The sequence below is a fragment of the Macaca nemestrina genome, chromosome 4 (genome assembly GCF_043159975.1).
Source record: "Macaca nemestrina isolate mMacNem1 chromosome 4, mMacNem.hap1, whole genome shotgun sequence".
NCBI classification, from domain to species: Eukaryota; Metazoa; Chordata; class Mammalia; order Primates; family Cercopithecidae; genus Macaca; species Macaca nemestrina.
Window position 1 is genome coordinate 114061632 of NC_092128.1, and position 26821 is coordinate 114088452.

The following is a 26821-nucleotide window of genomic DNA, read 5'->3' on the forward strand; positions in this document are numbered from 1 at the left end:
GTATGTGTGTCCACATTTTTCCTTTTTATGAGGACACCATCATATTGGATTAGGGCTAACCCTAATGACCTCACTTTAACTTGATTAGTTCTGTAAAGACCTTACCTCCAAATAAGGAAATAGAATCACATTTGAGGTACTGGGTGAAGTTAGGGCTACATTATATCTTCTCTGGAGGATGTGATTCAATCTGTAACATCCTCCTTCCCTAAGAGCCTCCAGCAATAATAGTAACAGTCATAAATTCTGACATGCCTTTTATGTATCATCTTATGAGATAGTTACCTTTATAGCCCTCTTTTAAGCTGAAAAAGAAAAAAAAAAAGCATAGAGAAGTTAACTAACTTGCCCAAAGACACACAGTTAGTAAACAACATAGCCAAGATTTGAGAACAAGGAGCCAGCTCCAGGGCCCGAGCACTCAACCACACACCATCTCATTCAAGTAACCATTTATTGAATACTTGTTACACGTTAGGTCTTGTGCCAGACACAGGGGTCAGTGGCAGTCCTTGCCCTCAGGGAGCTCATGGTCTAACAATAAAATGATGCATCCTTCTCCTCCAGGTGAGATTTGGCTTCTGATTCCAGTGTGAGTAGTCTCCCTGACCCAACTCGCCAACCCTGGCTCCCGAGTACAATATGATGCCATTAAAAATTAATAAGCAATGTGCTACAGGAAAAGGGAACAAGAGCAATTGTCTCTGCTGGTGAGGAAGGATGGGCAGTAATGAACTCAGATGGAGACAGAATTTGAACATGTATAAAAATGGGAAAAATAATTTAAATGTATTATATCAGAAAGAGGGAAACGGTTTTTTCTGAAACAGTAAACAGAGAAATGAGCAGAGGTGACTCAATCAGCCTAAGAACCTTCATATCTTTAAAAGCTGGGAGAATACAGCTACAAAGAGATTTTTTTAATATCTGGAACTTCTGATTGAATTAGCATTAAAACTTGTTCAGATTAGAATTAATTTGTTCAAATAATTGGGCAAGTTATATATGCCCAAGAACTTGTATTTCTTTCCATTTTATTCCAAAGAGTACATCCTATAGAGTCTTCTTTTTTTCTTACACAGTTGTTATATAATCCCTATTACTTTTTAAACGTAATAAAAATTGGGTCCTGGCTTTTATCCTGTCCAGAATTTTATATTCACTCATAAAAAGAGCTTCTTCCCTTTTTCCAACCTTATTCCTTCAGTAGGAAAAATTAAATGACAACAGGAAGTAACTCTTTTCTAAGATTGTGGTGGATCACATAAAAGGGCCTCAATTCTTCAGCCCCCCTGAAGCCACACCCTTTACCCTGTAACTTTGCAGTCACCTCCACCTGTGGTTGGACATTCTGACTCATTCCCTGAACCACCCACCCAGTGTAACACAAGCAGAGGCATGTAAAGTACTTGCACGGCTGAGCTTGCCCTCTCTCTCTTGTTGCTGTGCTATCACCATGAGAGCAGGCCTGGAATAAAAGGAGAATGAGAGATGTCGGGGGCCAAACTGAGCCAGGCTAGATCAACCAACAACCAGCTGACCACCAGGTACTTCAGCAAACCCAGCCAGGATCATTAGAGCCACCCAGCCAACCTCCAGCTGACCCCGGAGACATCAACACTGAAAGTGCATGGTTAAATACCAATGATATTTTGTGATCACTGTACTTTTTTGTGGCAATAAATAATAGACTCAAAGACCATTCGGCATTCTTTCCTTTTTAGGATAACTTTTGAGAAGAAACACTGAGAGTTTAACCTTAGGAGTGCATTCACTATGCATGGTAGCTACTCTTTAGTTTAAATTGACAATGGCCAAGTCTGGTGGCTCACACCTGTAATCCCAAATACTCAGGAGGCTAAGGCAGGAGGACTGCTTGAGGCTCAGAGCTTGAGACCAGCCTAGGCAACATAGTGAGACCCTGTCTCAAAAAAATAATAATTAATCAATTAATAATGAGACTGTAGAGAAAAGAGAAATTGGCATGTTGGCATAACTTTTCCGAATATAATTTGATGATATGTATCAAGAGTTTTAAAATATCAAGGGCCCAAGTTATGGTTCAAAATTGCATCTTGCTGGTGGATCCGGAGAAGAGGCCTTTCATTCAGGTCAGACACTAAACTGTTCTTAGGTATTCTTCCCATCCCATCATCAGTAACACTCTGTGTTTATCCAGGATTAGAACTCCTATGTAGACAGCAGGAACTAAAGGAAAATTATACTGTATCACATGTTCCAAAAGATGAAGGCCCATACACAAATTCTGTAGGGGAGAGTAGGAGAAAGAAGAACCCTAGTGGCAAAGCATTTATTCATTCAGTTTATCAATAAATGTTCATTGAACATCAACACTGTGCTGGGCATTGTTTTAGGCACTTGGGTTGCATCAGTAAGCAAAACAAAGAATAAGTAAATAATATAGTATGTTGAGAGGTGATAAGTGTGATGGGGAAAAAGGAAAGGAAATGAAGAGAAAGGGAACAGGGTTGAAATAAAAGAGATTAGAAATATAAAAAGAATTTTTAGTGACGGTGCTGACAAAAGATGATGTTTGGGCAAAATCTTCAGAGATGAGGGAATGAGTGCTGACACTCTCTGGAGGAAGAGTGGCTTGGTCAAAGGCTACAGCAAATGCAAGTGCCTTTGAAACTGAAGCATTTCTGGTCGAGCCTGCGGTGGCTTGTAGTTTTCATGTCGTTTTTCAGAAAAGCCATCAGTAAAGGTAGAAGGCAATACTTCCTCAGTTCCACTGAGCTTCACTTAGATGAATACTTACCAGATTCTCCAATTGGTCTGTACTCACCCACCTGCTGTTCAGATGTAGGAGTCCAGGTGTCCAAATGGGTTGAACTAAAACACACACACACACACACACACACACACACAGTTCTTTAGCAAAAGCTAGGTCTAATTTACTCACTGAAGGACAAATAATTCTGGAAACTATGACAAACATCACAGAACAAGAAAAAGAATCAGCACCCTGAAGCCTCAAAGGAAGAGTTCATCCCTGAAGATGACTCACTACCAGCAACAATTGAAATTATTTAAAAATTTCTAATTGGGCCAGGTGTAGTGGCTCATGCCTGTGGCCCTAGCACTTTGGGAGGCCAAGGCAGGAGGATTGCTTGAGGCCAGGAGTTCAAGACCAGCCTGGGCAACATAGCGAGACCCTATCTCTCCTAAAAAAAAAAAAAAATTAACTAGCCAGATGTGGTGTTACACACCTGTAGTCCCAGCTACTCAGGAGACTGAGATGGGAGGATTCCTTGAGCCTGGGAGTTCAAAGCTGCAGTGACCTATGATCATGCCACTGCACTCCAGCCTGGGCAACAGAGCAAGAGTCTGGCTCAAAAAATATATATATTTTCTAATTGGCATTCTGAATATCAGCTAGCTAGAAGATATGATCCCTAAGAAATAGAAGCAAAATACATAAAAAGAAAGCTGAATTGACTGAAAAATAAACCGAAACAAAAAAACAAGCAAACAATAGCAGACTTCCAATTAAGATGGAGCACTAAGTTAACTTGAAAACAACCACCACCCTCATGCTCGAAATGTGTGAAAAAGATGGTGGCTGACACCTGTAATCCCTGCACTTTAGGATCCTGAGGCGGGCTGATCATGAGATCAGGAGTTCCAGACCAGTTTGGCCAACATAGTGAAACCCCGTCTCTACTAAAAATACAAAAAATTAGCTGGGTGTGGTGGTGTGTGCCTGTAATCCAAGCTACTTAGGAGGCTAAGACAGGAGAATCACATGAACCCAGGAGGTGGAGGTTGCAGTGAGCCAAGATTGTGCCATTGCACTCCAGCCTGGGCGACAGTGTGAGACTCTGTCTCCAAAAAAAAAAAAAAAAAAGGGAGGCCGGGCGTGGTGGCTCAAGCCTATAATCCTAGCACACTTTGGGAGGCCAAGGCAGGTGGATTGCCTGAGGTCAGGAGTTCAAGACCAGCGTGGCCAACATGGTAAAACCCTGTCTCTACTAAAAATATAAAAATTAGCCAGGCTTAGTGGCAGGCACCTGTAATCACAGCTACTCAGGAGACTGAGGCAGGAGAATCACTGGAACCCAGGAGGCAGAGACTGCAGTGAGCCAAGATCATGCCACTGCACTCCAGCCTGGGCGACAGATCAAGACTCCATCTCAAAAATATATATATATATTGTTTTTAATGTAATATACAGTGAAGCTAAGAAGCTAGAAATAAAAAGAAAACCTACAGCTACAGTGATTAGTGAGAATTAGTTAAACACTTTAAGGACATGGGTTTTCCTCTGTGTCAGGACTTGAGCCCTCAGTCTTCTTGTAGAGCAAGGAACTGAAAATGAACTCTTGGCATTGAACCTAAAATTGGGGAAGTGCTGACCTCTTCATGAATAAAAACCTCCTCTGCTGGCACAGAGTCCTAGCAGGCAATAAGTTGCTTGATGGAGGAAGTGGTGTGAACCACAGATCCTGAATCCTGACTCATGGCTCATGACAGTGCAGAACACAAATTCACGTCATCCAAATGCTTCAGAACCCCCAAGCTCCATTGAGAAATTAAGCCAGAAATTTGTCTCCCAATCAACAAACTCTGTAGTCAGGGCAGAGACCATTTAGAAACCACATCATAGAGATTCTTTCCTAACTCAGACCCTATTTGGAACCTTTAAAAATACAAAATTACAGTTAAAATAGGAGCCCATCATCAAGAAAGTATAAAATATATGAGGAACTCTATCACTAGGAAAGAAAATCCACAGATGGAATGAGCCAATGGAACTTGAAATAGTACTGCCCTCTAAAAAAGCCACAACATAAGTACTTTTAAAGGTCCAAATTGATAAAGAAAGATTCAAATATGTGAATCAAGGATGAAAGATTAGAAACCATAAAAAGGCAGGTTTGAGAAGAACAGTTTTCTGTTGCCCAAGCTGGAGTGCAGTGGCGTGATCTCCGCCCACTGCAACCTCTACCTCCTGGGTTCAAGCAATTCTCCTGCCTCGGCCTCCCGAGTAGCTGGGATTACAAGCGCCCATCACCACGCCCAGCTAATTATTTTGTATTTGCAGTAGAGACAGGGTTTCACCATGTTGACCAGGCTGGTCTCGAACTCCTGACCTCAAGCCATCTGCCCACCTCGGCCTCCCAAAGTGTTGGGATTACAGGCATGAGCCACCATGCTCGACCTACTTTTTTGTTTGTTTGTTTGCTAGAACAAACCTCTTGAAACCTGTAAGTATTTAACATGAATGAGAATGTTGGCAGCTTACAGCACTTGAAAGACCTAGCTTCTAAAATAAGTGAATCTATATTTTTCATATATATGTATTTATAAAGTGTACTTTTATTATAATTGTATGTTTAAAAATATTGCCCAGTCGATTTTTTTAGATTAAACTTCCATCAGATTGACCTAAGAAAACTGATTTTCTACCCTAAAATTTTTTTTTCAAAAAGTTGATATGTAAGTGCCAGGCGCCGTGGCTCATGCCTGTAATCCCAGCACTTTGGGAGCCCGAGGCAGGTGGGTCACCTGAGGTCAGGCGAGACCAGCCTGGCCAACACGGCGAAACCCCATCTCTACCAAAAATACAAAAATTAGCTGAGCATGATAGTGTGCACCTGTAATCTCAGCTACTCAGGAGGCTGAGGCAGGAGAATCGCTTGAACCCGAGAGGCAGAGGTTGCAGTGAGCCGAGACTGTGCCACTGAACTCCAGCCTGGGCGACAAGGCAAGACTCTGGCTCAAAAATAAATAAATACATAAAATAAATATGTCATTCAAATTTGTTGTTATAGGAATTATCTGTTTCATTGGTATAGCAACATTTATATATATGTATTTATATATAATAATAATTAACAAACCAAATCATATTTATATATATATCATATATACACTATATATAGTACAATACTTATAATTTGGTTTGTTAATTACTATTACTAATTTTTGTAAAGTTTATAAGTAAAATTTTTTGTATTTCTAATTCAATAAGTCACATATTTTGAGTCTATATTATTATGTACCTATAAGTTAATGATGGTTAGGTCTCTTTGGTGGCTTGTATCTTTTACAAAGATTTAATGGCCTTCTCAATCTCTAACAATGCTCATCTAAAATTCTATTTCCTTGGTTATTAAGAGTTATTAAGGGTACACATACCACCTACTGTCTAGATACCCATCAAACCTTGTACTCAACATACAGAGAATATGCATTCTTCCCTAGTTCAAGAAACATTTGCAAAAAAGAAAAAAGATTACATTCAGGATGCAAACAATATCTCAATAAATGCCAAAGAACTAATATTCCACATTCTGTCACCACAATACAATAGAACTAGAAGATAATAGTTTAAAAATTACTAACTGTAGAATAATAACAAAACACTAGGTATTCATAATTCATGGATACAGCTGAAACATCTTCTTATGTATTCGATTATCTAATGCACATCTCTATTCAGTGGGCTAATTGACATATCAAACTTGTATCAGTTAGGGCTTTGATCTGGAAAGGAGAGCCACTATGAATGCTATGGAATAAGGATTTAGTATAGGGGTAAGCCCGATGCTGTTGTGGAACTGGTGAATAAATATGGAAGCTTTAGCATCTGACGGTGGATCTGAATCAGGAATGGAAGCCAGATATAAAGCAAGAGAGAACTAAGACAATTGAATCTTACAAGGATAAACTAAACCCAAAAGGGAAAAAAAAAACAGAAGCCCTTCTGTTTCTCACTGCCTCCAACCTCAAAAGTGTGAGTAACCTGCTGAAAACGTTGTCTCTTCTCATCACGAAGCTGCGCGCATACCTGACCCGGGACTCAGGGAAACTGCATGAGGAGATCCTTCTCTCAAACCCCTCATCTAACCCACCAGCAATTCCTGTTGGCCCTCCCATGAAATAATTTCTATTGCTTTTTTACCAATTACATTGCCACTTCCCTAATCCAAGCCACAATAATTTCTCACCTATGTTGTCACCATAGTCTCTTATCTGGCCTTACTACCTCGAATTTTGCCACCCTCCGTCTATCCTCCACAGTATAGTCAGGCTAGTCCTTCTAATATGTGTTAAATCATGCAGCTGCCCAGCTCAAACCCGTCAACGGTTTCCCATCAGCTCATAAATTTCTGCATGGCCTGCCCCGGCTACCATCCTTTCTCCAGGCCAACACCCCAGCCACCTTTTCACCGGAGAGCCTTTACATCGTGATTTCCTCTGGGTGGGTTCCTCTTCCCCTGGACTCTACGTGGCTCTTGCTCACTTCACTTAGGACTCTCCTTACACGTGCCTGCCCAATGTATCTGAAGTACTGCCTCCAGCCTCTTCCCATTTCCTTTTCTTGCTTCCTGTTTTTTCATACTGCTTATCTCTAAATTATATTCTATATCTATTTGTTTATTGGGTGTCTCCTCTATAAGAACGTAAACTCTAAGGAAGCAGGACTATTGTTTTGTTTACAATTACAGTGCCAAGGCCTAGAACAGTTCCTGGCTCTGAGTACACATTCACCAGCTATTTCTTGAGTAAATGGTTGAATTAATTTTATACAGAGCATAAAAAATAAATGACAAGTTAACTAATTCATATTATAAAGTCCGTATAACTATAATATCAAAACTGGAGAAACTAGGCATAAGAAAATAAAACTATAGGTCAAACTCTTCTTTAAAAAATGATGTCAGCTGGGCGCGGTGACTCAAGCCTGTAATCCCAGCACTTTGGGAGGCCAAGGTGAGTGGATCACGAGGTCAAGAGATTGAGACCATCCTGGCCCACATGGTGAAACCCTGTCTCTACTAAAACTACAAAAATTAGTTGGGCATGGTGGCATGCACCTGTAGTCCCAGCTACTCGGGAGGCTGAGACAGGAGAATCACTTGAACCCGGGAGGCGGAGGTTGCAATGAACCGAGATCATGTCACTGCACTCCAGCCTGGTGACAGAGGGAGACTCTGTGTCCAAAAAAAAATGTCAAATTAATACAATTCAATGCAATCCCAACCAAAATCCAAGTAGGGTTTTTGTAGAAATTGACAAAATGCTTGTTTTTGAAATGACAAAATTTTAGAATACTGATTCTAAAATTTACATGAAAATTCAAAGAACCTAGAAAAGCCATAAAAATCTTAAAAAGAAAAACAAAGTTAGAAGACTGAATGTACTGACTTCAAGACTTACTGTAAAGCTACTGTGATCAAGACAGTGAAAATAAATCAGTGGAACAGTCTAGAGCAGCACTTCTTAATAGAATTTTCTGAGATTATGGAAATGTTCTATTCTTACACTATCCATCACGATAACCATTAGTTACATAAAGCTATTGGGCACTTGAAATGTGGCTAGTGTGACTGAAGAACTGAATTTTTAACTTAATTTTAATGAATTTAAACGTAATTTAAATAATCACATGTAGCTAGTGGCTACCATATTGAACAGTACAGGAATAGACAGTCCCATAGCAGAGCTATAAATACATGGTGAAATGGTTTATAACCAAGGTGCCAAAGCATTTTCTTATAAAAAGGAAAACTCCTTCAACAAATGGTGCTGAAAAACTGAATAGTGATGTTTAAAAAAAAAAAAAGAAGAACAAAGCAACTGTCTCACACCATATGCAAAAATTAACTTGAGATGGATCCTACACATAAGCCTAAAAGCTAGAACTAGAAAGCATAGAGGACATCTTTACAACCATGGAGTAGGCTAATATTCCCTGGAAAGCACATAGAAAGCACTATCATGAAATTACAAATCGATAAACATTATGCCTGGGCGACTAAGCGAGACTCTGTCTCAAAAAAAAAAAAAAAAAAAAATTTAAACCTTCTGCTCATCCAAAGATGCTGTTAAGAAAAATGGATGCACAGACTGGATGTATCTAGCAACATACTAGATGAGAATATTTACAACACATAAATCTTCCAAAAGATTTATAGATTGAATATATAAACAATTCAGGAAAAAAAATTTTAAATGAGCAAACGTCTTGAACACATACCTCATGAAAAAGATATACAAATAGCTAATAAGCACATGAGAAAGTACTCAACAGCATTAGTCATCAGGGAAATACAAATTAAAACAATAATATGGGGCCATTATACACTCACCAGAATAGCTAAAATGTTAAAACTCAGAGAATTCTAAATATTGGCAAGGATCTGGAAGTCTCTACATTGCTGGTAAGAGTGTTAAATGTTATAATTGCTTTTCGAAACCCTTTTGCAGTCTCTTAAGAATATAATTATATATCTACCCTATGACCCAGCAATTCCACTTCTAGGTATTTCCCAAGAGAGAGGAAAATATGTCCACACAAAGCTTAGTAGAAGAATTTTTGCTTTATTCATAATAGCTCAAAACTGGAAACAGTCCAGGTATCCGTCAACAGGAGAATGGATAAATACCACGTGCATGTATTCTATTCTGTGCATAGAACAGAATACTACTGAGCAATAAGAAGGAACTTCTGATCTATACAACCACATGGGCAAATCTTAAAAACATTATGCTGAGTAAACAAGATACAAATAGCACACTACATGGCATGGGCTAAACAATATTACTCAAAGTAATCAAAGCAATGTTTTAAAAGAATCCAACATTATGATGGAGTAGATTTTATCCAGGAATGCAAAGATGTTCACTACATGTTCAGATGAGAGGTAAAAAAAAAAAATAGTATCATCTTAATACATACTGGGAAAAATATTTTATGACATTCAATACCCATTCATGATTAATTTTTAAACTGCGGTAACCTGGCTGGGCGCAGTGGCTCATGCCTATAATCCCAGCACTTTGGGAGGCCGAGCTGAGAGCTTCACTTGAGCCCAGGAGTTTGAGACCAGCCTGGGCAACAAAGTGAGACCACATTTCTACAAAAAATATAAAAAATTAGCCAGGCATGGTGGCATGCACCTGTGGTCCCAGCTACATGGGAGGCTGAGGCAGGAGGATCACTTGAGCCTAGGAGGTCAATGAAGCCACAGTGAGCCTTAATCCCACCACTGCCCTCCATCCTGGGTGACAGAGTGAGACCCTGTCTCAAAAAAAGTTTTTTATATATATATATAAATTATATACCTATATTATATATCTATATAAATTATATATATACACACACATATATACAGACATACATATATATACACATACATACATTAACCTAAGAATAGAAAAATATTTCCTTGGCCGGGCACGGTGGCTCAAGCCTGTAATCCCAGCACTTTGGGAGGCCGAGACGGGCGGATCATGAGGTCAGGAGATCGAGACCATCCTGGCTGACACGGTGAAACCCCGTCTCTACTAAAAAATACAAAAAACTAGCCGGGCGAGGTGGCGGGCGCCTGTAGTCCCAGATACTCGGGAGGCTGAGGCAGGAGAATGGCGTGAACCCGGGATGTGGAGCTTGCAGTGAGCCGAGATCTGGCCACTGCACTCCAGCCTGGGCGGCAGAGCGAGACTCCATCTCAAAAAAAAAAAAAAAAAAGAAAAATATTTCCTAAACTTAATAAGTTATATCTCTCAAAAACCTTCACAATGGAGATCATTACTTATGCTGTCTCCATAGCCACTGCAGAATCGAGAAAGGCTGACCTTTCCTATCCTCCAATTTCCCAGGAGAAGATCATCAGAAACAACTTCTAAAGCATACCTGTTCATCTTGTTTTCTAAACTGATGTCTTCAGACCTCAGAACTGTAAATAGTAGAAACTAATCCTAGAATCAACCCCGTGGTATATTTTGTTCATTCTTATCTTCCAGAGCTCAGGTGGGTATTTCTAAAGGCAGGTTTTTGTTAATTATTTACCTGAGAAGTTATGAGAGGAGATTCCATTCACCTATGCTGCTGATGCTTCCTGAGACACTCAGACTCTTTTCATGATGTTGATGGCAGTTGTAGGCCATCTGGGGCAGCCACTGCCATCACTCTGGCTACAGCAGGGATGCAGGCCAGAGCTGCATGCTCCCTGGAGCTGGGGGGTGCTGGGGACAAGTGGGAGCCCTGCCTTTTCTGAGTGGGGACAAAGAGTTCCCTGGGTGCCACTGCAGCTGCCCAGACCCAGGTCTCCTGCTCCCCCAGCTGCAGCTGCCCAAACTAAGGCTGCAAACCCATGTATCCCAGCACTCTTGGGGGCCCGGGAAGGCCCCCACCAGCCCTCACAAGCTCAGAAGTACCTGCTCCTGCTGCCTGGCTTCTTCCTGCTGTCAGCGTTCACCCCAATCTTGGAGAAAAGTCTGGGCAGAGCCCAGGCATGATGAATGGCAGCAGGAGGCAGACAGGTTCCTAGGTAGAAGAGGACAGGTCCCCAGTGAAGCCCCACCTTTCAGCCAGGGAAGGCCTGAAGCCTGGGGGCTGGGTTGCTGCCAGTCCTGCAGACTAGAGGGGAAACTCCTGGTGCTTTTCCTGGGCAGGCCCATGGCTGCCCATGGACCAATCAGCACTTCCCCACTCTGAGGCCCATAAAAGCCCCAGGCTCAGCCAGAGCACGGGAGACTCCAGGACAACCAACTGCAGAGAGTAGCCACCCACCCCAGGGTCTCTTTCTCTCTGCTGAGGACTGAATACTTGTGGGGACACCCAGGGTGCAGAAAGGAGCTACCCACAGAAGGTCTCTGACCTGTTCTACTGCTCAACAAAATTCCTCTTTGTCTTGCTCACCCTTCACTTACCTGCATACCTCATTCTTGCTGGTTGCAGGACAAGAACTTGGGATCCACCAAATGGCAGAGTTAAAGAGCTGTTACACAAACAGGGTTGAAATGTTCCCCTTGCTCACCACTTTGTGGATGAAGAGGAAAGAAGAGCTGCAGCCTTTTGGGGAGCCCAGACCTGGGAGTTCCCCAAGCCAGGGCTGTGACTCCCTCTTTGGGGTCCTGCAGTGCCTGGCATCTTTAGGCTTCCAGGCACCACTGTGTTCCTCAGTGCCACCTGGGGAAGCTATTTGCAGTACACCTGGTCCAGCCACAGCCTTGCAGAGAGTGAGCACCTGTGCCAGCACCTGGAGCTGCCCACCCAGCTGCAGCAGCTGGCATGTCTGACTGTGCAGTGGCCGGACCCCACACTGGCTCACACCCTCCTTGCCACTCCACACCTGACTCTCCCTTGGCAGAGGTGGGATCCAGGCTGGTAGCATGAGCCAATCACAACCTGCCAGGCTGAGTGGGTGGAACAAGCCCAGTGGGCCCAAGAAAAACTCAGGCAAAGGCACCACTGGCCAGAGGTTTCAGGCCAGAAAAGTGACACCCCAAAGATCTATGACAATGTTATTGCTTCATGCTCAAAGATTCCTATAGTAATTTACATAAAAATAAATAAAATCCCCAAGCATTACAGACAGTAAAATACCAGCAATATTACATTTTCAACCAATTCAAAGTGCTCCACATTTTCTTTCTTCAGCCAACATGCTCTCCTTTTAGCACTTTCATTGTAAGACACAAAATTGCAGAGAAGTTCACTCAGTCCATGAAAATGTTTCTTATATTTTCATTAACTCTTCTACATGTATTAAGATATTTTGGTTTCTTAATCAGTAAACATATCAGAAGTCATGAGTCACATTTTAACCTGGGAACTGAGTCACACATTTATCAGTCTTTCGAAGTTGATAGATGATGGTTTATCATTTCACTGGATTCTACAACATTCTCCAAACAGCTGACATGTAACATGGTGTAGCTACTTCACTACTTAACCTCCCAGATCCGCATGCCTTCAAATCATGACCCTCAAATGTTTGTGGATTTTTGTTTAGTTTCACAACAAATCTCCTCACCAGAATTGCTGGGTATAATTTTGATAGAACAACTGTCATTCTTTCAAATGCTCTTTGTTGTTGTTGTTGTTGTTGTTGTTATTTTTAAGACGGAGTCTTGCTCTGTCAACAGGCTGGAGTGCAGTGGCACGATCTCGGCTCACTGCAACCTCCGCCTCCCAGGTTCAAGTGATTCTCCTGCCTCAGCCTCCCAACTAGCTGGGACTACAGGCACCCGCCACCATGCCCAGCTAATTTTTGTATTTTTAGTAGAGATGGGGTTTCACCACGTTGGCCAGGATGGTCTCGATATCTTGACCTCGTGATCCGCCTGCCTCAGTCTCCCAATATGCTGGAATTACAGGCGTGAACCACCGCACCCGACCGTTCTCTGTTTTTAGAAAGGCTAAATGGCAAGGAAAAAAAGAGAGGAGATGACCAATGTAAGCTGTCTCTTTCTTACCTAAATTCTAAAAAATAGTTACTGAAAGATAATAGTCCAGACTTACATTTGACCTAAATACTAATTTTGACAGGAGAATGAGAAGTACAAATCAACTTTCTTTCTCTGACAGCAGATGTCAAAGGAAATAATGTTTTTTAGCTTAACTACTGATAGGCATACTTATCCTTGAAGGGCTTAGATCTGTAACTTGCACATAATTTCCCAGAACAGTACTCTGTTATTTAAAAACAACAGAGGTTTGGACATAAGGCAAACTTCAACTTGAATTGATGTGGGGCAGAGAGGTTGTGACTTAAGCCCCCAACAATAAATGGAGGGATAGAGAGTAACTAGGTGGGTGTGAGTTGTGTTTAAAATAATCACAGTCCATGCCTGCCTGGCTGGACTGTGGAGTACTTATGTTAAAAACAATTTTTTTTATTTTTTTTTTACTTCTGCAATAAAAGTAATATGTAATCATTTAAGGAAATTTGGAGAGTACAGAAAATAAAAGAAAACTACTCAACAAAGTACAGTAAAAATGATTTCAAATCATTCTTTTTTAGAGTTTTTTTGCAAAACCAATATTGTCCAGTGTTCTTAAATCCCTTTAAAAGTATTGCATAATGGCCAGGCGCTGTGGCTCACGCCTGTAATCCCAGCACTTTGGGAGGCCAAGGCAGGTGGATCACCTGATGTGGGAAGTTCGAGACCAACCTGACCAACATGGGGAAACCCAGTCTCTACTAAAACTACAAAATTAGCTAGGCATGGTGGCGCATACTTGTAATCCCAGCTACTTGGGAGGCTGAGGAAGGAGAATGACTTGAACCCAGAAGGCAGAGGTTGCGGTGAGCTGAGATCATGCCATTGCACTCCGACACGGGCAACAAAAGAGAAACTCCATCTCAAAAAAAAGGTATTGCACAATAACCTATCAGGTAAATATATCAAAATTCATTTAACCATTATCTTACTCGGATAGTAAGAGTGTTGCATTTTCAACTCAACCACATCTATTCATCAATATTTACGAAGTGTCACTCATACACACTGAGGATATAGAATAAATGGTCCCTTCTGATCTATCTAGGAAGAAAGAAAGTATACACTTATAATGCAATTTGATAAAGACAAACTCAGGTTGATATTAAAACAGGTGGGCCATGTAAAATCTCTGATAGAATCAGGTATAGCACTCTACACGGAAAAACACAGATCAGAACAACACAAGGAAACAAAAAGCATTTATGTTTTTATCTTTCTAGTGTTTCTCCCCATTATCACTAACAATGGGCATTGAATTGCCCTAAAAATCTTCGCCAATTTTATTTGCAAAACTGAAACCCATTTATATTTCTCAAGAAAATATAAATTAAATTTGAACATTTCACTATAAAAAAATATTCTATTTTCTTTGACCTCTTTCTAATATAGTGTTGGCACACCTCTTATTATGTGTTCTTCATTTAGGGTATGATTTTTGTCCATAATATTTTTTGCAAATATATTTCCAGTTTGTTTGCCTTCTAATTTTGCATATAATGTTTTTTGATATGCAATAATGTTTTAATTATTAGGTAATCAAATATTTTTCTTGGAGTTTTTTTCCACTGCTTTATTTCTTAGAAGTTACTTTTTGTTTCAGAAATCAGCTAATTGTCAAGGCCAGGCAAAGTGGCTAATGCCTGTAATTCCAGCACTTTGGGAGGCCAAGGAGGATGGATCATTTGAGACTAGGAGTTCACGATCAGCCTAGCCAACACGGCAAAATCCTGTCTCTACTAAAAATACGAAATTTAGCCAAGCATAGTGGCACACGCCTGTAATCCCAGCTACTCGGCAGGCTGAGGCAAGAGAACCCCTGCAATCCAGGAGGCAGAGGCTGCAGTGAGCTGGGATGGCACCACTCCACTCCAGTCTGGGCGACAGTGAAACCCTGTCTCAAAAAAAAAAGAGAAAAAGTCAGCTACTTGTTATATGTTATTTCTTTCTAGATTTTGTAGTTTTTGTTTTACATTTAATGATTTAGAAGATTTGGGGCTTCTTGTGGTTTCTTAAATATTATAACTCTATTTCAAAACTATTCTGTTATGTTGAGCTATCTTATTTCACACTGTATTTTAATATGTTAGGACAGTTCTCTCCTTACGACTTTCTTTTACAAAAATCTTCTAGCTACACTTGTTTGGATATTCTTCATGATGAACTCTGAGATAATTTTAACACATTCCAAAAGACATATTTTTGAGACTTATTAGAATTTTGTTAAATATATTGATTTATTTCCAAAGAATCACAGAATCTGATCTTTTCATCTATGCATCTCTCTTGAAGTATTTATGTCTCTTAGAATAACTACGCTCTTTAAAATAAAATATAAGCTTTACGCATTTTTTGTGAGGGTTACTTCTGCATGCTTTATTTTCATTTTATTGCAAATGGAATAGTTCCCCATTAGCTTTCATATCTCATTGTTATTATGTAGGAAAGCTATTGATTTATTTTTATTAAACCTAATTGTCTTTTAAAATGTATTAATTTTAATATTTTTCAGTTGATCCTTTTTTATTACATTTTACTTATTTATTTATTTTGTTTTATTTTGAAATGTTCTTTTTTGAGATGGGGTCTCACACTGTCGCCCAGGCTGGAGTGCAGTGGCACTATCCTGGCTCACTGCAACCTACGCCTCCCAGGTTCAAGCGATTCTTCTGCCTCAGCCTCCTGAATAGCTGGAATTACAGATGCCCGCCACCATGCCTGGCTAATTTTTGTATTTTTAGTAGAGACAGGGTTTCACCATGTTGATCAGGCTGGTCTTGAACTCCTGACCTCAAGCAATCCACCCACCTCGGCCTCCCAAAGTGGTGGGATTACAGGCATGAGCTATCACACCCAGCTTTTTTTAATTACATTTTAAAATAGCATTAATAGAAACAAGGTTTCACTATGTTGCCCAGGCTGGTTTCAAACTCCTAAGCTCAAGCGATCTTCCCACCTTGGCCTCCCAAAGTGTTAGGATTACAGGCATGAGCCAGGTCCAGTTTATTCTTTTGGATATTCTAGAAGTAGAATATAGAATTCTCTACATTTAACAATTGTGACAATTCCTTCATGACTACTTAAATTCTTCCTTTCCAATATTAATGCCAGTGTAGTCTTACAGCACTATTTAGGTTCTCAACTGCAACATTGAATAGGAGTGGTGATAGCACGTAGCTTTGCTGTGCCTCTGACTTCAACAATAATACTTCTGTAGATTTTTTTAGAGATGCATCTTCTTAAGTTTAGGAAATTCCTTTCTATTTTAATCAGTCATGAATGGGTATTGCATATTATGCAATGTTTTTTCCCAGCATTTTCTGTCAACATAGATGAGAAGTAAATTGGCCAAGTTCCACCTATTTGTGATTGTGGCTTTTGGTTGTGGTTGTTGTTGTATATCGAAATAATAGAGGACATTTGGTTTCTTCCTTAATTCCGCTATGGTCATAGGGAATGCTCTATAGAATTTCAGTCCTTTAAAATTGTTGAAATGTGCTTTACGACCCACTACATAATCAATAAATATTCTTTTTGCAGCAAAATAATATATATTCTGTAGTGCTGTATTTGTATCATGTCAATTTTGTTCATTGTGTTGTTCAACGCTTCTATGTCCTTTCTATTTTTTTCCCTGCTTGTTCTATCAGTTACAGAGAGGAATGTGTTGAAAATCTCAGGTTGTGATGGTAGATTTGTATATTTGTCCTTTTAGTTCTGTCATTTTGTTTCATATATTTCAATACTATCTTTTTTAAGATAGCACTAAATTGATCCTTTTCACTTACAATACTTGGCTTTAAAATCTACTTTGTCTAATATTTGTATAGCTACAACCAATTTTCTATTAGGCACAACAGGCATGCATAACCCGGAGATATTGCAGATTCAGTTCCAGACTGCTACAGTAATAATATCATAATAAAGCAAGTCACACAAATTTTTTGGTTTCCCAGTGCATATATAAGTTATGTCTACACTATTCTATGGTCTATTAAGTGAGCAACAGCATTATGTCTAGAAAAACAATGTACATACATTGTACATTTTAATGAATGTATATGTGAAACAACATACATTAATTTTAAAATATACTATATTACTAAAAAGTACTATTGATCATCTCAGTCTTCAGTGAGTTGTAATTTTTTTGCTGGTGACGGGTCTTGCCTCCGTGTTAATGGCAACTGACTGATCAAGGTGGTGGTTGCTGAAGGTTAGGGTGGCTGTAGCAATTTCTTAAAATAAGACAAAAATGATGTTTGCCACATTGATTCACTCTTTCTTTCACAGAAGATTCCTCTGTAGCATGCAATGCTGTTTGATTTTACCCACACAGTAGTGATGCAGGATTTTTTTGCTCCTTAGCTAGGCTCCTTAGCCAGGCTCCTCCCCTGCATAAGATGCGAATTCCTGATGGCTCCAACCCATTCCCCCAGTGCTTGTGGGTCTCCAGTCCACTATGGGCATGCTCAGGCAAGTCCCCTGTGCAGGTTCCCTTATCTGCACAAAACATCTGATGTAAACACTTGTGGGGCGAGTTGGAGATTCTCTGGGGACCCTTCCCTATCTGCCTAGGCCTTTGTCTGCCTCTTGCCTCTATCAGTAGGACTTCCTTGCCACCATTTTATCAACTAAGTTTATGTAATACTCTAAATCATTTGTTGTCATTTCAACAGTGTTTACGGCATCTTCAACAGGATTAGATTCCATCTCAAGAAACCACTTTCTTTGCTCATCCGTAAGAAGCATCTTCCACTGAAGTCTTGAGCCCCTCAAAGTCATCCATGAGGACTGGAATCAATTTCCTCCAAACTCCTGTTAATGTTGATATTTTTTACGTCCTCCCATGAACCATGAATTCTCTTAATGGCATATAAAATGGTCAGAAGATTTTCAATTGACCTTGCCCAGATCCATCAGAAGATTCACTATCTATGGCAGCTATAGCCTTACAAAATAAATTTCTCAAGTAACAAGACTTGGAAGTCAAATTACTCCTTGATCCATGGACAGCAGAGTGGATGTTGTGTTAGCAGGCATGAAAACAATATTCGTCCCCTTGCACATTTCCATCAGAGCTCTTGGGTGTTTGGTACATTGTCAATGAGCAGTAATATTTTGAAAGGAATCTATTTTTTTTCTGAGCACTAGGTCTCCAGACTGGGCTTAAAATGTTAGGTAGACTATGTTGTAAACACATGTGCTGTCATCCAGGCTTTGTTTTTCCATTTCTAGAGCATAGGCAGAGTAGATTTGGCATAATTCTTAAAGGCCCTAGGATTTTGAGAATGGTCAAAGAGCATTGGCTTCACCTTAGAGTCACGAGCTGCATTAGCCCTTAACAAGGGAGTCAGCCTGCCCTTTGAAGCTTTGAAATCAAGCCTGGACTTTTACTCTCTAACTCTGAAAGTCTTAGATGACATCTTCTTCCAATAGAAGGCCATTTCATCTACATTGAAAACCTGTTGTTTCATATAGCTCTCTTCATCAAGTACTTGAGCTAGATCTTCTAAATAAATTCCTGCAGCTTCTACATCAGCACTTACTACTTCACCTTGAACTTTTATGTTATGCAGATAGTCTCTTTCCTTAAATCTCATGAATCAACCTCTGCTAACTTCAAACTTTTCTTTGGCAGCTGCCTAACCTCTCTCAGCCTTCAGAGAATTGAAAAGAGGTAAAGCCTTGCTCTGGATTAGGCTTTGGCTTAAGGGAATCTTGTGGCTGGTTTGCTCTTCTATCCAGACCACTCAAACTTTCTCCATATCAGCAAGAAAGCTGTTTCACTATTTTTATCAATCCTGTGTTCACTGGAGTAGTATTTTTAATTCCCTTCCAGAACTTTTCCTTTGTATTCATAACTTGGCTAGCTGGCTCAAGAGGTCTAGCTTTCAGCCCATCTTGGCTTTCTACATGCCTTCCTCACTAAGCTTAACCATTTCCAAATTTTATTTCAAGTAAAAGCCATGAGAATCTTCCTTTCACTTGAACACTTAGAGGCCATTTTAGGGTTTTTAACTGGCCTATTTCAATATTGTTGTGTTTTAGAGAATAGGGAGGCCTGAGGAGAGGAAGAGAAATGGGGGGCTGATTGGTGGAGCAGTTAGATCACACACATTTATCAATTAACTTTGCATGAGTGCAATTCATGGTACCCAAAAGCAATTGCAATAATAACATCAAAGATCAAAGATCACGGTCCACCATAACAGATATAATAGTAATAATAAAGTTTGAAACATTGTGAGAATTACCAAAATGTGACCGAAAGAAATGAAGACAGCATATACTGTTGGAAAAATGGCACTGGTAGACTTGCCTGATGCAGGGTTGCCACAAACCTTCAGTTTGTAAAAAAAAGTAATATCTGCAAAGTACAATAAAGCAAATTGCAATAAAATGAGATATGCCTGTATTTACGTGGCATAATTCTTTCTATCCTTTCAATCTTTCTGTAGCCTTTTATTTGAGGTGTCTCTTAGAAGCAACATATAATTGATAGTACTTTTTAATTCTGTCCATAGCATTTGCCTTTTAATTGGAGTATAGATTCCATTTATATTTAATGTACTTGCAAAAAAAATCTCCTGTTTTAAAAAATTTACCACCTATTTGCTTCTTTGCTTTTTAAAAACTTTTTTATTTTATTTATTTATTTATTTATTTTTGAGACAGAGTTTCACTTGGCTGCCCAGGCTGGAGTGCAGTGGCACAATCTTGGCTCACTGCAACCTCTGCCTCCTGGGTTCAAGTGATTCTCCTGCCTCAGCCTCCTGAGTAGCTGGGACTACTAGCCTGCCACCACGCCCAGCTAGTTTTTTGTGTTTTATTTCAATAGAGATGGGGTTTCACTATGTTGACCAGGCTGGTCTTGAACTTCTGACCTCAGGTGAGCCACCCTCCTTGGCCTTCCAAAGTGATCATCTATTTGTTTCTACTTGTCTGAGTTCCTTTTTTTCCCTTTCTTGCATCTTTTAAATATTTTTTTATTATTCCATTCCCCCTTTTTTAACATGTTATTTATTCTTTTTCTATTACTTTTGCTGTTATTCTAGAGATTATAGTATTCATTCTTGATGTATTAAAGCCAAGTACTTTTATCAATTCCTATACAATCCTAGGACTTTAGAACATTTTACTTTCATTTACTCTATCTCACTTTTTGTGCTATTATTGTGTATATTTTAATTCTACATATATTTAAACCTCACATGTCATTTTTATTGTTTTATACAAATTGTGTGTATTTACTTCTATCCATATATTAACGCTTTGATTGATCTTCATTCCTTTAGATGTCTCCATGATTTCATTTGGGATTATAGTCCATCTGCCTGAAAAACTCCTCTTGGAATTTCCTTTAATGTAAATCAGCTGATGATCTTAGTGTTTCTTGGTTATAAAACTGTCTGTATTTTATTTTTAATTTTGAAAAGCATTTTTACTAGGTATATAATATAGGCTGACAGGTAATTTCTCCTAGCGCTTTGAAGACATTTGAAAGTGTTTAGGCTTCCACTGGTTCTCTGAGAATAAGCTCTTAATTTTATTGTTGCTCATTTACAGATTATATCTCTGTTTTCTCTGCTGATTTTAAACCTTTTCTTTTTGACTTTGTTTCTCAGTAGTTTACAATGTGCCTAGATATGGTTTCCTTTGCTTGAAATCCTGCTCTATATTCATAATGTTTCTTGACTCTGAGAATTGTAGTTCATTCATTTTTAAAAATTTCCAGCCATTATCTTTTCAAATATTACTTCTTTTCCTTTTTTCTCTCACCTCTCTTCCTGATATTCCAATTACATGTGTGTTAGAATGTTTTACCACATGTGTTATAGTTTCCTTTCTGAAACCTTGTCTTTTATATAAAGTTTTTATATCTCTTGTATTTAATTTTGCATATTTTGTTTTGCTTATTAGCTTCACTAATTCCTGCTTAAGTTGTATCTAATCTGTTATTAAACCCATAATTCTGTAGTAGTTTTAGTTAGTGTGGTTTTTTCTCCAATTCCAAAATTCCATTGTATTCTTCTTTGGAGTTTCCAGTTCTCTGCTGAAAACTCTTAATCTTGTCATTTAATTTCTTGAAGATATTAAACAGAATTATTTTAAAATCTGTCTTTAAACTTTAATATCTGGATCTGGTTTTTATTTCTGTTTTTTTCCCTTAGTTTTTAAGACAATTCTGTGTCCTTTGTTTAAATTAAGTTTCAGACATGGTGTATAAAATATTATATGGATAATGTGTGGCTCTGGATGATGCTCTTTTTCGCCAGACTGAATATTTACTATTGCCTTTGAAGCTGGTCTTCCGCCCCTTGGGTCTACTTCCCTTTCATCCAGGCCCCTAGGGTATAGCCCTTCGGAGTCCCAGCTGAAAGCCTAGTTGCTTACCAGCCCCTCATCCTAAATAGGCCGTAAACTCCATTTTTTTTTCTCCCCAACCCCATGAGATGGCTGAAAGCTCTGCTTACTTTCTCACTCTTCCAGCCATTGCTTTAAAATCATCGAATACCTCATGGGAAAAGTGGCAGCTTTCTGAGCTGCCTATCTTTCCAGGATTTCAGTCATCCAAGTCTTTGCTGGGAGAGGAATTTTTTAACTTTTGCCAACTTTTCTGTTTTTTCTTAGTGAGAATGTTGATCACAAATAAACTAATATTATCAGTGCCAGAAGCAAAACTCCGAGACAGTTTGAGCAGAGCAGTGGCACGATTTGGTTTCGATTTTTTTTTTTTTTTTTTTTTTTGAGACGGAGTCTCGCTCTGTTGCCCAGGCTGGAGTGCAGTGGCGCCATCTCGGCTCACTGCAAGCTCCGCTTCCTGGGTTCACGCCATTCTCCCGCCTCAGCCTCCCGAGTAGCTGGGACTACAGGCGCCCACCATCACGCCCGGCTAATTTTTTGTATTTTTAGTAGAGACGGGGTTTCACCGTGTTAACCAGGGTGGTCTCGATCTCCTGACCTCATGATCCGCCCGCCTTGGCCTCCCTAAGTGGTGGGATTACAGGCATGAGCCACCGCGCCCGGCCTGGTTTCGATTTTTAAAAGATCACTCTCATTGCCTTGAAAATGAACTATGGGGCATTAGGGAGGAAGAAGGATGGAAGCAGGTGGTCCAGTTAGTAAACTATCACAGTAATCCAGATAAGAGATAACGGTGGCTCAGGCCATGGTGGTAAGGTGGAAATAGAGAGAAATGATCAAATGCCGCACTGACAAACTGCAGATGGGCATGAGAGAGGAGTCAATGCTCATCCCAAGATTTTTGGCCTGAAGAGTTAGAAGGAAGGAGATGAAGAAAACTGAGACGGGGAAAGCTGGGTAGGAGTGCATTCATGAAGACCAATCAGGAACTCACTTTTGTGTATGTTAAGCCTGAGATGCTAATTTGACATCTAAGTGGAGATGCCAAATGCATAGTTGAATACACCATTCTGAAGTTCAGGAAATATTTGAAAGCTAGAGATACAAATTCTGTAGTCATGAGCATATAGATGGTAATTAAAGTCGTAAGACTGGATGAGAAGACCTCTAAAGTAAATATAGGGACGACTACAGACGATATAATAGTGTCTATTTCAAAGGGCTGGCGTGCAGGGTTAATAATATTTATACAACTCCTGCCTCCAGACCCCTCCCCCAGTGTACGGAGATCAGGGTCTCATCACCCCTTCCCACCACGTGAAGTCCCGCTTACAGCTCAAATGCCTTTTATTAACCGAAGGTCAGCTTTTGTGACTCAGATGCTCAACAGGTGCACAACTCTGCTAACGCAGTAGGCAGTCCTGGCCAAAGGGTGGTGCTGTGAGTCGCCTCCAGCCTCCGGGCCGTCCTGAAAGCTGCACCTTCTCCCCCTGAGCTGCAGAGGGCGCGCGTGAGGCATCGGGCGCTCGGGACCCCGCAGGAGCTCAGCGAGGGGGCGGGGCAGCCACGGAGTGAGGCTTGGACGGGGAGGGGCGGGGTTAGGTGCGGGGCGGACGTGGGGTGGGGTTGGCCGGGGCCAAAAGCAGGGCGCAGGGCAGGCGCGGGATGGTCACGGGGCGGGGCCAGGCGCGGGGCCATGGGCGGGGCCGAGCTGCCGGTAGCCTGCCTGCCGCAGTCCGAGCGCCGCGCTGGGGAGAGCGGGTGTTTGAAGGCTCCGCGGACCGGCACTAGGAGCCGGGGGCGGGTCCGTGACCCTCCGGCTTCTCGGAGCGAACAGGCGGCCAGGAAAGAAGCGGGCCTGAACACCATGATCCCTCTGGAGAAGCCGGGCAGCGGCAGCTCCTCCCCAGCCGCCACCTCAGGCTCGGGCCGGGCCGGCCGGGGTCTGAGCGTGCCGTGCCGGCCGCCGCCGCCGCCGCCGCCGCCACAGGCCCGCGGGCTGCTGACAGAGATCCGCGCCGCGGTGCGCACCGAGCCCTTCCAGGACAGCTACAGCCTGTGCCCGGGCCGGGAGCTGGGCAGGTGAGGACGGGCGGGGCCCGGCGCGGAACCTTTCCGGACGCGCGGGGCGGGACGCGGGCGCCGATAAGCGCCGGGGCCCCGGCGGCGAGCCTGAGGTGGCGTTGCTGCTGCCGATAACGCGCTTTGTGACTTGGCACGAACTTGGGTGCTGACGGCGAGTAGGGCAGCCGAGTCGCACCAGCGCCTCCCTACCCCCACCACGCGCCGCGCCCAGCGAGCGAGTGATGGTAACTCGATGGCGGTCCCGGAGGCGCGGACACTTTCCTCTCCTCAGCCCTTTGGTTCTCTGTGGCGTTTCGAATAGCGATTTAACGAGAGAAGGTGCGGACCGCGCTCTGCTTTTCACCCCGAGCAGCGGGTCTGAAAACCAGAGGTCTGTGGAGCCGGCTTTGCCTTTTTCCTTCAACTCTTGCGACTTTCTTGGTCTCTCTGTGTGGTTTTAATAAAATACAGCATCCGTTGTGACAGCTTCCTTTGCACCGGTGCTCTGTTACCTTGTGTCGGTCTTCTGCTGAATTCATTTTCGTTTTCTTGCTTGGTTTTGTGCCTTTTTAGTTCTAAAATATTTAGGTCCCTTTGCCTCGAGTTAGATTGGTTTCTTTCGTAGGCGCTTGGCCCTTTTCTCGCTCTTTTTACTTTGCTGGGAACCGATTCTTCCCTTCTCCCCTCACCCTACCCTAGCCCACCGTTTTTTTTTTTTTTTTTTTTGTGGGAATAGGGAGAGCTTGTCTCCAAAGTTGCAAGTGCAGGCTATTCGGATGCTTTACATTTTGCATGCTGAAGAGGGGTGATCGAGTGATTTTTGTGGGATTTGGGGACTCTTCCTTGAGAACAGCTTGGGGAAGTTGTTAAATTCTCTGGCTTTGGGGGCAGACTTGAGTTCATATTCGTGCCCTGGTTGCTGTGTTTTCCTCTGGAGGGGTTAGACTCCCCAGCCTCACTTTCCTCATCCGTAAAATCAGTATAATGATGACACTACCTACCTCAGAGGTGTCCTGAAGATGCCATGCCTGTCAAGCGCATACCACTGGGCTTGCCACATGGCGTTCAGTAAATGTTCTCATTATTGCCAGCATTTGTCATGGTTGCAAAATAGCACCATGTTGTAATGGGAAAGGGCCTGACAGTTGGAACAGCCTTCAGCTGGGGTCTTGAAAAGGCAAACAATGTAACATTGGTTGTAATGTTAAAAACACACTGCCTTACACATATTAAGGTAACTTTTGGAAATAGTTTTTTTTGGGGGGGGGCGGGGTAGGGAGTGTGGAATCCTACCTTAACAAAGTCTTACTTATTCCTAAATGTTAACAAAAGGAAAAATACCTTTCAGGAGCAAGATTTACTTCACTGCTAGGCCCTAGTTGACTGGATCTGTGCATACTTTAATTGTGACAAAAGGTGAAGGGAACTATGACTTAGCTGTGTATTCTAATTTGTCGACATTCCAAACATTCTGAAGTAACCCATATTACCCGAAAGAAGGAAAACTGGACGGGCACAGTGGCTCACGCCCGTAATCCCAGCATTTTGGGAGACTCAGGCGAATGGATCACCTGAGGTCAGGAGTTCGAGACCAGCCTGGCCAATGTGGTGAAACCCCGTCTCTGCTAGAAATACAAAAATTAGCTGGGCGTGGTGGTACATACCTTTTCTTACATAAATTTCTTTACAAAAGGAGTAGGTCATAAAGCAGCATAACAATGCAATTATTAGATAAATACTTGATATAAGAGCCTGGAACTGAAAAATAAAATTAAATCTATTCTTTTCCTTGTGGCACCCTTTTTTATCGCATAGCAGTTTAATGCAGTGCTTAAGAATATTGGCTTTGGAGTCAGACAGTGTGAGATTGAATCTTGGCTCTTACTAGTTATGTGGACTTGAGTGCATTACCTAACCGCTTATTGCCTCATAGGGTTGGTGAGAGAATTAAGTAAAACACATAGCCTTAAGGCTGTGCTTAGCTTAAGGGAAGCACTCAGTAAATGTAATTCATAGTGTAATTCAATAAACGTTATTATTTTAAATGTAACCAAAAAAGAAAACCTGCACAATCTCAAAATTTGCCTCTATTTCTGGCAAAAGTAATGAAGTCTCAGGAAGTGAAAGTTCTGTTTGTGCTATAAGCAGTCCTTATTTAAGGTTTATAAATTTTGCCTGTATTTATGGTTTTAACATATAGTTAAGTGTGTTTTTGCTTCATCTTTGATAAGGTAGAAAACTTATTTTTCCAACTATTAACTCTGGTTGCATTTCTGATATAACTCTAATTAATCTCATTCTGATAAAGAACTTGCAGAATACTCGTTTATATTTTAATAATGTGGGAAGAAAAACAGATTTTTTTTTTTTTCATTTTATTCTGTGGCCTTTCATTTAGTAAAATGCAGAAGGGGTGTGAAGAGTTAACTGTTCAAACAAATAGATCTTTTTCAGGTGCTACTGTGTTATCACAGATCTAAAATTTTCAATGAGATCACTGTTCAAAGAGAATTTTTTCAATGGTCAACATTGATTCCAGAGTAATGACAGGATGTGATGTTAATCGTTTTAAGAAATGTCACATTCTTTCATGTCTCCAGTAAAGTCCATAGCAGCATAAGTAAGAGTAAATATATGATGTAAAACATTGTTTTATTACTTGGAGCTTGACTGGTTATTCCTAAGGCTTGTTACTTTTCTTTGAGTCAGGATGTATGCCAGTGTAAACCATATTGACGATTTCCTTACTGGGGCACACAAGAGAAATGACCTTGGGTTCTGAGAATTTTTTCACATTGATTTCCCTTGAGTTTATTGATAATATAGGAACAGAAAGATGTTTCTAGGAACTTAAAGATACACCAATTTCATATCAAATGATTTGCCTTACATTTGTTTTCATTATCTAGTCCTCAACTGTAATGTTTTTAATATACTCATAAATTTTTTCTTAAAAAAAAAAAAAAAGCCAAAAGAACACTTTAAAAATATCGATGCATGCTAATAGTTGGATTTTCCTAAGGCAAAAAATTACAAATACAAGTTCCCATCTGAAACAGGTACTTTATAAGTGTGCAGGCTTTACAGTTTTGCAAGTGCTTTCACATGCATTATCTCATTGATTCTCACC

At 40.8% G+C, this 26821-nt stretch overlaps 1 protein-coding gene and 1 long non-coding RNA gene across 3 annotated transcripts in view; one reads left to right on the forward strand and one right to left on the reverse strand.

Annotated features, from left to right (window-relative positions):
• Positions 1–595: 595 nt before the first annotated feature.
• On the reverse strand, positions 596–25387 carry LOC105494197 (uncharacterized). The gene is made up of 3 exons (XR_011622338.1): positions 25033–25387; positions 1410–1468; positions 596–673 (listed from the first exon to the last, which is right to left on the reverse strand). It is a non-coding gene; the product is annotated as an uncharacterized lncRNA (long non-coding RNA).
• The window catches only part of LOC105494196 (serine/threonine kinase 17a), a 44384-nt gene continuing 40531 nt past the window's right edge, over positions 22969–26821 (forward strand). Inside the window, exon 1 of one of the 2 annotated variants that reach the window (XM_011762409.2) lies at positions 22969–23709. In XM_011762409.2, the coding sequence (XP_011760711.2) occupies positions 23324–23709 (386 nt within the window). In that variant the 5' untranslated portion in view covers positions 22969–23323. Of the gene's footprint in view, positions 23710–23918; positions 24083–26821 lie in introns of those variants that run through there. The other variant, XM_024796676.2, reaches the window with a different exon arrangement.